Source organism: Hemibagrus wyckioides, linkage group LG23 (assembly GCF_019097595.1).
Source record: "Hemibagrus wyckioides isolate EC202008001 linkage group LG23, SWU_Hwy_1.0, whole genome shotgun sequence".
NCBI lineage: Eukaryota > Metazoa > Chordata > Actinopteri > Siluriformes > Bagridae > Hemibagrus > Hemibagrus wyckioides.
In genome coordinates, this window is record NC_080732.1 from 8,094,067 (window position 1) to 8,107,673 (window position 13,607).

A 13,607-nucleotide genomic window follows, 5' to 3' on the forward strand; every position below is an offset into this window, starting at 1 on the left:
ATGGCCACTGAAGTGACGTGTATACATTAACAGCCTCTGAGTCCTATATAAATATTACAAATGGTAAAAGTATTGACATCTTAATAAAGTATTCTGTTTATTTATTGCACATCTGGTGGAATTAATAAAAACATTTTACATGATCACACAGTGAAGCTCATCCCACAACTTAAAAAATATCAATTTACAGTTTGAAGCCAACAACAGCGACTTGATTTGATTCAAAATCATTTTACAGGAACGATGCTATAAAATGTGTTGAGGCCTAATTTTACGTTAGCTGTGCATGGATATGATTTTAGAACTATATATAAACATTATATACAGTTCCCCGGTGGTCCAGTGGCTTGATCCCATGCTCTCACCACCATGGTCCGAGTTTGATTGCCAACCCAGCCACTAAGGGGTTAACTCTCAGTGCCGATTCCAAGCTTGGATAAAATGGGGGGGTTGCATCAGAAAGGGCGTAAAACCTGTGCCAAACTCAAATATGCGTATCGGATGATCTGCTGTGGTGGCTTGGAAAAGGGACCGGCTGAAGGACAACAACAACAAACATACATACAATATATACATTTTATTTGTTTTTCCTGTGTTCGGGTTTAATTAAGAATTAGTTCTAGAAAACAAAAACTGAAAAGAGTCTCCAATTGCCTGAACCTATATTAAAGCCAATAATTCAAGTTAGGTGTAATTATTTCCACCCAGACACTTCAAAATGTCCTCAGTCTCATTAAAATGCATGGTAATGAATAAACATAATGTTAATACTTAATTATTATCCTTACTCATGATTATTCATGTATGACTCAGCTAGGTGTTAAAATATACATCTCATTATTTCCTCATGTGCTAAGGATTAGTGGAGGTATTAATTCATAATCATGAACGTGGTAGTTACATATTAATGCTTGTTTTCAGATTCTATAGTAAAGCATTACCATTAAAAATGATGTATAACATATGAAACTGTGAGATTCACGCATAGGTGAGACAAATTAAATTCGGAGTCATACTGGTTTAAAGCTTCAGACAGTTCAATTAAAAGAACCGCTTGGTGGGAGTTTGTTTGTCAGAGTCATTTCATTACTTCATAAGGAGACGTGGGCTTGAATACGCAATAATTTCACACTTGCCCTGCTGTTTGATCCTCTGCATACACAGATGGCATTCCTGTCAGAGACATTAATAGGGATAGACAAGACAGTATTTCTATTAGATGAAAATGCAAGGTGCAAACACCTCCATAGAGATATTTGCAGTTCCAACAGAAAAGAGCTTTTTCAACAAAAATAAGTTGGATTGAAACTTAAAGGTTACTCAGTGCCAGATCGGAGACTTTATGAAAAAAGATTCATGACCTTGAGGTGCCTCTACAACTTGCTGAAGAGCACCTGTTTTTCATTTCTTATGTATGTTTGAATTTTTAGTACCTTCTTTGATGATGAATATTAAGATACTCTAATCATCGCATAATTCTAAACATTTTGGATTATAAGTTGAATAATAAGTACCCTAATGTCCACTAGTAAGGGAAATTATGATGCACTTTACAGTTCATCGATTGTCAGTTTTAGTTCCCTACATAACTAATTGTTTGCACTGGCTATGTTTACATGCAAACGTTTTTTGCCAGCTTAGATGAATTCCTAATTAACTGTTTCTATGAACACTGCACACTACATTGAAGTACATTCGACATTTATCTAATTTATGTCTTGGACATAATGGACAGGTTTCTTTCTGTAGTATTAATTTTTGCATGATTTTCTAGAAGACAGCTTTCTCATCTTCTAATATTATCAAAAGTAAAGACAATCCTGTTGGTAACAACAGAAAAAGAAAACTTCACAGTAAATAAAGGTTTCATCAGTACCTAAAAAATGTAGATAAAACAATTAACATGTGGTCATCCTGTTTGTATTGTTTTAAGCCAGTCCAAAAAACAGGGACGATTTCCAAATACACTGTTGTTTATGCCTGAGAAAATATTGAAAAGAGGTCTATTTATGATTAGGTCTGATGTAACCGGTTTTGTACTTGAGATGAAAAACATTTTCCCAGGAACACATCGATCTCAAATTACATGAGATAATGATGAAAGCTGATGCACTTACTAGAAACCATATCATTATAGATAACATTATGCACAGTTTGTATGTCAAAAAAAGTCTAAGAATAATAGATAGACTGATTCACAAACAAGATATATCTCAACTAGAACTTCAGAGATGTCCCAGAGGTGCAGAATCAAAAAATGATGTTGGCAATGTGATATATATTTCCACACAACCTTGTTGCATTACACTGTCTTGTTGGGAGAAACCCTGAACAGAATTACACTGCAATGCTGATGAAATGCTCATAAACAGCAAACAACAATCTGTAGCACATTTTGTTTGGCCTCTTAGGCTGGAAAAACAGACCATAGACGAATACATGTATTCAGGTAAACCTCACAGCAACTTCTATAAACATACACAAAAGAACATGACTAGTGGTATTGCGTACAAACTTTTTGTATAAATGGCTATTAAGGCAAGAAGTTGAAGCTGCAACAGAATTGAAATAAGAGGGCAACAAGAGATTAGAAAATGTGGCATGACATCCTCAGATGATTCATGTGGAACATGAAAGGAATTCACGCAACAGAAATGCAATAGGAGCAACAATAGGAAAGAGCAGAGAGGAGCAACTATAAGAAAGTGCTGAAGTCAAGAAGTGACCCCTTTTTCGTACAAAAAGAAGAAGACAAAAAAACTGCTGCAGCAGTTTGCATTCTGGCAATGGTTAAAGTCCATATTTAATGAAAGTTCCTGCTGCCACATACACTGTATGGCCAAAAATGTGTGGACACCTTACCATCATGCCCATATGTGCAAATCCAGATCTATTCCCTCCTTGCTGTTACAATTTCCTTGGGAAGTTTTTCCACTAGATTTTAGAGATTTACCCAGTTAGCCACAAGAGCATAAGTGAAGTCAGGCAGTGATGTTATGTGAGGAAGCCTGCATTTCAAACCATCCCAAAGTTGTTCAGTGGGCTTGAGGTTAGTGCTCTGTGAAGGCCACTCAAGTTCTTCCATTTTAACTTTAGGAAACCATGGTACATTGTCATGCTGGAACAGGTTTTGATCTGTTTGTATGAAATTCTACAGCATACAAACACAATTAATCCAGAATGCAGCTGCATGCCAACCTTCCTAAGTTCTCAAAGTTCTCACATCCCCCCATTGCTATGCTCTCTTCACTCGCTTCCTGAAGTTGCCCCTATCTTATTTAAAACACAGATGCTTTCCAACAAAGCCAAAAACGACCAGCACCCACCTACCATGAAGCACTTATCACTCCCCACAAAGCACCATGCTTCCTACATGCACTGCTTGACTGGTCCCACCATCTCTCAGGGTACAAGGAAGGCATGCATGAAGACTCTTCACTGTTCTGACTCCTAGGTGGTAGAATGAACTTCCCCTAAATTTCTGAGTCAGCTGAGTCACAAAACTTATCCCTAAGATGTGTGCTTTTCTTACTATATCACCTCCCCAACAGATATTTTTTTAAAATGACAGTACTCTTAATCCATGACCTATTGAACCAGTATCAGGATGGATTCCTCAGTTGCATGTTTATAATTCCAATCAATAAAGATTTGTAGATTTGTGCAAAATGCTGCAATGATTGCTCCATTCCTAATGAATGTTTATCATGAGCAGAACAAAATTAGGCTTTCAGCTATATCATCAGCTATGTCACAAGTGTACATGTCCTCTAAAGTTCCAGTCCTCTTATTCTCTTCTTAGTTGTAGCACATGCAAACGAAACATTGTTAAATGTGTAAAACAAAGAGGTGTCAAATGTTGTATCATTCCCTTAGCTATATTGCATTTATATTATAAAGGAATGGTATATACAATATGTGTAACTGAGGAAGTTAATGCGACGTGTTTGTGTGGTGCAGTACCAATGTAAATAGTGGAAGCATCGTGGTACCATGTGGTTCCACATGAATGAACAAACTAAAGTTCTTATTCCACATTACATACTATGCACACTTGGAGATTGTTATTGAGTGCTAACACTTTTCCTGCTTTTTCCTATTACAAACAGTGATTGATTTTTACATAACTCTAATCCAACTGAAAACTCTATTTTCTGTATCTTCATCAGTCAGTTTGCTAGATTAGTAAATATTTTTGAACATATATTAAACGTGTTTTGAGAACAATAACAGCAATGGCAAAGTTTTAAAGAGAAACAGAGCTTGTCAGTGTATTTAATGTTGCTGTGCATTAAAGTGCTACTCATTACAGTTGGACTCGGATGCCAGATGGTCTAAGTTCTAGTGGACAATGCTTTTAATTCTCCAGATGTACATAATAGTAAGCGAGTATGTGAACAATGTGCTCATGTAGCAGCTGGGTGTGTTCACGTACAGATGGTGACAGTCAAGTATATTTGTACCTAGCAAAATAATCTTTAGGATTTACAAAGTAATCTGTTAAACTGTGCACTACTGTTCAGTAAATGCACCAGGCATCAAAATTCCAAGCCTGTGAAAGAAATAAATCACAGCTGCTTAAGAGAAATATCATCATCTGGGTGACACCAGATAGTGTGATTATAAAGAGTTACCCGTGGTAAAAAAAACAGCAATTATGTAAGCAGGAAATTCTTTATAGTTCTAACATAACAACAACTATTGTGTGGAAGTTATCAGCTGTTCACTGATGGAGACTTGAGTGCAAAACAGTTCGTGGCAATTGCAGTCCTAAAGCTATCACAGCAAAACTGTTCATATCAATTGCAATCCAATGCCATCTTTATGGTTTCTAAGTGGTGCTATTCACAGTATTCTCTTGTATCTTTAGGCTGTCCATATGCGGACATCCTCAGCTGATATTAGAGGACTGATACCAGTAAAATCTCAAACAAACATTCAATTTGCATTTGAATCCATCTAACACCTTTTCATTTGCATTTGAAAGCATTTACAAACATCGAATTCTTATATTTGGCTGATGCTTTTATTCAGTGCGATTTGAGGATTTGAATAAAAATTCAGAAATGTTGAAGATGTTGTAAATATATATGCTGTGAAATAAAAAATGGAGTCAAACTACAGTGCTACAGAAACGAACAGGTATAAGTGTGAGATTATTTGGGGGAACAGAGAATGCTGTAACTAACAATGAGTGAACGCCAATTTACTACAAAAGTCAGTCACAATAGAAAGACTAGCAGGAGGACGAGGGTTGCCATTATTGGGAACGCTCCTAATTCAGAGTATGGTCACATCAGTAATGCACCAGTGCCACTACACACAGAGCCGATCATGTTGATATTGCAGCAGCTTGTTTTGTCCTCAACCATCTGGAGCACATAAGACAAACTGGAGTGCGGTCACCCAGCACAATTAACACCACCGTCCTCCTGGACGTTGTCTCATCACTGTGAACAGCATGAAAGCTTTCAACAGATTTCAGCTGGCATCTCATTTCAAGTCCATCGAAATGTCATGACTTAATTATAACCCTCTATGGGATTTTATAGTTTATAAATGACACAAAGAATGTCATTGTAATAACACACACAGAAATAAAAAAAAAGTCCTAATGAGATAGTAGCATGCAGCAGAGAAATTAGTTTATTAAGATAGATAGGTATTAAAAAATGAATAGATATTCTAAAAATTTATAAATATTTTATAATGACTCAAGAAATTTTACTTGGAAATTCATTGGACACAGCTGGACACTGCAGGAAAAACTAGGAGATTCAGAGAATGAATCAAAAGTGTATACTGTACTTTCACAATTTGTAAAATGAAGCAGACAATTATTGGCATACATATACTGTATATCTTTTATACTTTATGCCCAACCCCATTAACTTCACCAAAAACATTTTGTTGTATGTTTCATCTCCCAGGGAGAAGCTTTCATGTTTCATAGGAAAGCTTATTTAAGTATAAGATAAGAGAAGTATATCTTTGTACAGTCCATGTGTAGTCGTTTCTTTAGATAATACCACCTGGGATTATTTTGGTTTTCGTTTTCATCATGTCACACTGGTTCACATGTTATTCTGCTGAATATTGGCAAGCCATGAGTTTGGCTTATGTTCACACAATTTAAGAAAAAAATATCCAGTTATAAGTGAATACTGGATTTTTGCAATATGGAAATTAGTATTAGTATCAATATATTTAAATGCATTTTTAAAATAAAATCATAATAATTTATTGGACATATTTGAGTAAAGGGTAAAATATGACTCTGTAATTAGGTACCTGACTATATATAGAAGGAATGTAGCTATGTAATGTCAGGAATCTCTGCAGCACAATAGCATTTACTTCCAAGTTTTCATATGTTTGCATTGTTTACGTTACTGCATGTATTGGTTTTGGTTTATGTCTTGTTACTGGTTGTTGGCCTCATATGTTATGATTGATTTTGCCTGTGTTTAGTGTCCTGATTAATTTCCTGATTGATGTATGTATTTAAACCTTCATGTGCCGAACATTATGTATATGCTCAGTTCTTTTGTAGTATGTGATGATACCAAACCTAGATTTTTCCTGGATCATCAAACTACTCTATTTTGCCTACCATTGTCAGAGCATTGCCTATTTTTTGACCTTGCTTTTGCAAGACAAGTTAGGAACTGTTTGTCACTCGTAATAAACCACCTTTTTTGCACATCTTGCGTCCTTGCAGTCTTTCTTTCTCTGACATGCAGACCCTCATAAGATGCCAATGAGTATCGCCTTGTATTTTTCTGTCATAATATAGCAGAATTATGAGACAGCGATCATTGAAAACTTACTCTGTCTATTCTGGATTGATCCAGTGATTTTATTCAAAGTTAATTTCAGGACTATGTAAGCAGAGATCAAATGGGGCCCAAGCACAATGTTTATCATGATTAGATTAAGATTTATTTTTTTTCTGCTCCTTTCCCCCCCATTCTTTTACTTTGGACCCCACAGATTCTTATTGTTTATAAAGTTCAGCTTTCCATCATCTTTAGATTTTAGGAGTCATATCTCCACTGCAGGCAAAATTCCCTTCTGTCTGCAAAACCAAATGTGATAACTTCAAACATCTGAAAACATTAAATGAGTTAATGATGCAATAACTTATGCAAAATGCATAAATCTTGAGATCAGTTGTGCAAGATGGGTGTTTGTTTTTTAATGCCTGATCATTACTTTTGTGAGAGACACAAATCTGCGCTCAAATAAACATGGAAACACTCAGCTTATTAATGTAGTGCCAGCGAGCTCAACCACTGGATCTCGAATGAAAGTCAAACCACAGTACAGTGCTGTTTTTTTGTTGTTAAATGCCTTTGAAGCCCAGATAAAGCACCTCCTCTTTCTGGCTGCAAAGCAGGATAGGGTTACCACACACGGCTGACCAACACTGATGAGGATCTCCCTCCTAACCACCCACGCTTGCACATGACTTCTGTTATATTTATTCTTGGATATTAAAAAAAATATCTATCGGCACATCATACTTTAGCTTATGATACTTTTAACTTTTTTTTTACATGATCATATTAGGTGTATCTCCACTAACGAAACTGAAGTCAGAACCAGTAAATTCATATTTACAGTCAATTCTCTGACATTCAAAGAGGTCTCATAAAGACAGAGTAAAAAATCAGAGTGCTCTAAAACAAATGCACATTTGCTTAAGGTTACACCTTGACTGGAACAATATCTGGGAGCAATATCATAGACTGCCTGGGGAGCACAATTACATTTTTAGTCTGGAAATTAGAAAATATTACTTTATTGGTCTCATAGGAAGGCAAAACTGAATGTGTTTACTTTCTCAGTATTAGAATTTTTAAGGAACACTTTTAAACTCTACTGCAGCCAGCAGTCTAATAGAGAAACTAGTAAAGTGGCTTTAAAGATCCCAATGAGGAAACCGCCTTCCTTCTTACATTATCGGGTCAATTATAACACATAAGTTAGACACTAAGTATTAGACACTGGGAATGAGAGAGAGAGAGAGTCCTTATTGCTGAAAGATGATCAGCCAGTTTCATTTCTCAAACACGGAGTTAAAAATTCCTTTCTATTCATAGTCAAATCCCAAAAAAAACACTGTTTATGTAGACCAATCTATGGATATAAGCTTATCTGGCTGTGACAGCTGTGGGTCATTTGAGTTCTGGCAATCATTTCTGAACTCAGAAACTCAGACAACCTGCACTTTAATGCAGATGCCATTTATCTATAAACTGTGCTACTCCGTCATGCTCTGATTGCTCTGATTGTGAAGATGGCACATTTATGCTGCACGATTCATTCTCACTTTTTTGCACGCACAGCCTCTCCTCCACACTGAAGTGCTGTAAGGTTAACCTCGGAGATAATAAGACAAGGCAACTGTCAACAATACAATGTAAAGGCTGCAAACCACGTGTTCAGACTTTAAACTTAATTAATTTCAGCAGCAATGAGAAATAGACAGTATACTATTCACTATGACTTAATTAGCAAAGCTGCTTAAGACGACATTAAACTTATGCTCTTTACTTGCATTGATTTTTTATTAATGTTTTTAAATAATGTTATAAATTATATTTAAATTGTCAGTCTGATTTAAGCATATAATTTACATTTAAGGACAATCAGTCATACTGATTAAAGGATAAAATGTACATTTGGTAATTTAAAAAAAATTTTTTTGCCCTAATCCCAAATTGTAAACATAGCATTAATTAAACTTTTACAGCGTTTCTGTTATAATTAAATGGTCTTTAAGCCATTATGTTTTTTTTTTATTTGTCAGCACATCGCTTTTTAAAACAAGCAGTTTTGTTCAAGTAATCTATCCTGGGAACACTGGGTTCAAGTAATTTATCCTGAGAACTCTGGGTGGGAAAATGTATCCCAGATAAGACACCAGGACATTACATACTTTCATTCACACAGTCAGTCAATCCTAGGTGCATATTTTTGGACAGTGGGAGGAAACTGTAGGAAACCGAAACCTTCTGGGAGAGCATGTACACCACCAGACAGACAGAAACCTGAGCTCAGGCTTAAACCGGAACCCTGTGAGGTGTGAGGTGAGCTGTGAGGTGGCAACACCATGTTGATTCCATTACTATTTTTATAAGTCCTTTTTAGGATATTTGCACACTATGTTGCATGGGACACATTGTTCCAAATATAACCGATAACGGAATGGATAAAATACAAACAAACAAAAAAAAAACTACTATGCAGCTTATGTAGACTTTCTTTATAAATTAAAAAAAAGCATCCATGACACTGACCAGTGAAAGACCACTGTCTAATCCATTCACATCTCCTTTGCCTCATCAAAATCTCATCAGAGTCAAGTCCCTCATGACCCCTTGCTTGGACTGACCAAATTAAAAATACACAATGGGGTCAATTTCATCTAAATGTAACCATTACTTGATTATAATCAGCTGTTAATTGTAATTCATTTAATTCAACAATGAAACTGCTGAATATAGAAATAAATGCTGCAGATGGAATTCCTCTGTTGCACTGGAAATGAAACGTAGGTGAAAGAAAGTGTGAGTTTCTTCTAAACACCCTGCTGAAAGAGACTGGGATTAATATGACCCAGGAGTCTCATCCTCTAAGACACGGAGGAATCATAAAATTATGCTACTGATAGTTTAAAGTCCCAATTACTGGAGTCAATGCACTTCAGATGCAATTTGGAGTTAACGCTTCATTTGGCAGCAGAATTGAGGCCTACGCTGTAATCTGTTGAAACCTGGCAGCCATTTTAGGAAGCATATTATCGCAGTTAAATTTTTTCTCCTTGTATTAGCCAAGTTTATTAGGTAGTATATTACAGAGGTCTAATTCAATTCTTTATAACAGTCTTCAGAGAGTGTGACACAGGATATAAATACAATATGCTCTAAGTAACACGTCTCACAAATAAACTAACTGGCCAATAATAATCGCAGCTCACAGACTGAAAGTACAAGACAGAAAGCAGAACAGAAAATATGGCCACTCCTTACAGATAAGTCTAATTATTACCAACTGTAATGAAATACTTTATCAGCAAGGGACTTTAAATGATTTAGAACGTCCATGTCTGAGACAAATTACACACAGCACAAGCGTTCTGCTCCACAACACAACTATAATTTTGATCTTATGGTCGTGTTGTTTTGACAATATTTCCTTAAGTAGCAGATTTATTTCTGCAGTGATTTGAAAATGATCAGTAAATTAGATATTTGATGAAGCCTTCATTGGAGAAAAATAACAGACTGAGCCTTATCCATTAATGCTTAGATTAAAGGATGAACTTCTGAATGGGGATCTTAGAAACCTCTCCACACAACACATGCCAAGCTTCTTTTATATTCTTTCATTTACACATGTAGACTTTACTCTTCAAATCACAACTGAGCAAGTCGTAGCACAATTAAAAAGGGTGTGGAAAAAAAACCCCATCTGGGGACAAATCCAAGCCAAAACTGATTGTGTTGTATGGTTTTCTGAATTATATTTTCATCCTCTTCTGTCTGTGCTTTGATTCAGGGGGTCTACAACCATCTGTCTCTTTTATGATGAAAGCTTTTTGGTCTCGCCGTGGATGGGTGACAAATTTGCATTTGTACTATATGCTTATACCAATGAGAAAACATGCCATTGTCAAAGGCAACTAACGAGTTCCTGAAGACTGAAAAAAGTCTACATTATTCAATTCACTGAGCTTTGAATGATCAAATAGCTGGACAGACTGGACTTACAGACTGAACCACGGTCCATTATTATATCTGTGTGTTTGACTGTATGAAAGTGTCAGAATAGAGAAATTCTGCAGGGAAAGAATGAGCAAGGCCACGTAAGGGTTTTAAAATCATGAACAAGAATCTAATAATTATTTTAGAACTATGCAGACCTAGCCAAGTAGTTCATCAGTCTGAACCAAACACTTTCCAACCATTGTATGAAAAACCTGTCTGTAGCTCAACAAATCTAGTTTTCAAACCAGCTTGAAGCAGATTGAACCATCTATCTATCTATCTATCTATCTATCTATCTATCTATCTATCTATCTATCTATCTATCTATCTATCTATCTATCTATCTATCTATCTATCTATCTATCTATCTATCTATCTATCTATCTATCTATCTATCTATCTATATCAAATCTTTCTGCTCTGATTAATGTCATGGCCACAAAATGTTGAAAAGAAAATATTTAAAGATGAATAGACAGAAAATTCTATATCCCATCTGTTTAAAATATAGTTTTGCATCAGATATTTTTTTTTCCCCCAGGATTTTGTTTTTACTCTAAAACAGGTAGATAGATATGAAGATTACGAGATGAAGAAAGTCCATGCTCATTAACATGGTTTCATACTGTTCTCTGCTTGATGGATTTACTGTGTGTGTGTGTGTGTGTGTCACCATTGTGTTTTCTGATTTGTTTTTGCTGAAATTAATCACTAAAGCATCAACATTGCCTCTCACCCTATCTCCATCCCTCACTATATCTCCATTCGTTACTTAACACACTCTGTCCTGTACAAATTTCCTGTACATGTATGCAGTGATGAGAGAAAGACACATTAGTAAAATCATTACAGAGAGCTAAAATCTCTTTTTCACCCATCTGCACAGAGCTTAACACGCATACACACACACACACACACACACACACTCATGCACACAGTAAAACACCCACTCACACATGCACAAGTTTCCTACCGGGTGTGTTGAGTAGACGTGACGAGCGGCAGGTGTAAGCAATGTGTTGCTCGCAGTGTTCTGCAGCATCTGTAATGGCACTGATCTGCTCTACGGTAGCACTGTAGTTTACATGCAGCACTGTGCGTCTCTCCCTGCTTGAACCTGAGACAGTCGTTTGAGCTGGCAGGCTGTTCACCACCATCGTCCACACCTTATCCTCTGTTGTTAGAAATTGAAATAGTAATTTTATTAAAAATGTATTTATAAAATGAACAATACATTCACCAAGTTGCTGTAGAAATGTAAATATTATTGCATAAATTAATTCTGTGTGTTGATTACCATTGTAGTACTTGAACACCTTGTGTTTTGATTTAAGGACTTTTTTAAGATTTTAAGACTAAAAAAACGGAAACTGTTTTAATCAACACATTTACTTAAAACTATAGAAAAGTTAATTTTTTTATTCTTTTTTTTTTTTTTTAATAAAATTCTTCTTCAGCGCCAAACTATGATGGTTTGCATTGTGATTTGTGATAATGACTATTTATATTTTATAAATATATATATTTTATCTATATTATATTTAATATAGATAAAAACTAGGAAAATGACTTAAAGACTTCAAACAGGAAGTGTGAGAAAGAAAAGGCATATCATTATATTAGTACAGCATTTTATGGTCTGCTAGCATTTTTTATTTAAATGTATTTTTTTATTATTATTTTTTAGCATTTGTTTATTTTTGATCTAAAGATCATCCTGCATGCTTTTTTGGCCTCTTTCTGGAATCAGTTCCCTGAGTTTTGTGTCTACGTGAATTTGCAATTCAGTTTGATTTAATTGGTGTTTCTGATGCTCACTGCAGGGATTTGTCATGTTGTTTGAAGATGCCATGTGCTCCATAAACTGACGGTATTTCATGTCTTCAGCTCTCACACATTCCATATGGCTACATTATTTAATTTAATGGATGATATCACCAGGACATAAAAATGTAATATAATATCTCTGCTTTGTTACATTTCTAGGAAGACTAGTCTTCTAGGAAGACTAGGAAGTCAAATGCCTGGTCTGTTAAGGGACTGTGGTTCTCTTTCAAATCTCACCATGGGTTGGCTTATGAATAGGTATATAGTATATTGTTTGCTGTTGTCTGCCACTTAGGCTAATAAATCTGACTTATTTACCCAGTCTGCCGGCAGGTCTCTATCTCATTCAAACTTTTCATTTAATGGTAAATAAAAAAAAAATCCTCAAAAAAACTGGATTAAATGAATATCAAAAGAGAAGGAATATGCAATGCAGTCAAGCATAATGAATACATAATGAATGTATATAGAGCAGGGTACAAAAGTGCATCGTTATTATCAATTATGATACATAAAAAAATCTAAAGGGCTTTTCACACATTAAATAGTGAACTCTGTGTCACTGTAAAGTGTGGTTAAACAGAATCCTGGATTATCCTGTTTCACGTTTCACAGTGCCTGGGGTTAACAATTAATCCTGGCTATTTATAATATGTTTCACACTGTACATTAATAAACCTTGGGTTAAGGTTGTTGCTTGCATATTTGCAGTGTCAAGAACCATGACTGGAAAAAACAGCAGAAAGCCACTTTAAAGAATGTCAGCAGGAACAAAATGACAGGTCTGCCATTCTGTGCCTGAGCAGACATAATCTTCCATATCATCGTAATCACTTTTGTCATATAGTTGACCTGGCATTCACTGATGTCCAACGTCCGCTAATTTTATTAGTGTCAGGTATTGCTCTCCTTGCTATTGTTCACACTTTCGTGATTTTCAGTGTTTTGCCATCTGACACTACCGAGCTGTTTTTGTTAAATGTTACTACGTTCTGGTTTTCACAC

General features: G+C 35.6%; 1 protein-coding gene across 1 annotated transcript in view; it reads right to left on the reverse strand.

Moving 5' to 3' along the window:
- LOC131344581 (contactin-associated protein-like 2) overlaps positions 1 to 13,607 on the reverse strand; it is a 234,823-nt gene that overhangs the window by 86,086 nt on the left and 135,130 nt on the right. Inside the window, exon 13 of the mRNA XM_058376980.1 lies at positions 11,749 to 11,949. Coding sequence (XP_058232963.1) covers positions 11,749 to 11,949 — 201 coding nt within the window. The remainder of the gene's footprint in view (positions 1 to 11,748; positions 11,950 to 13,607) is intronic.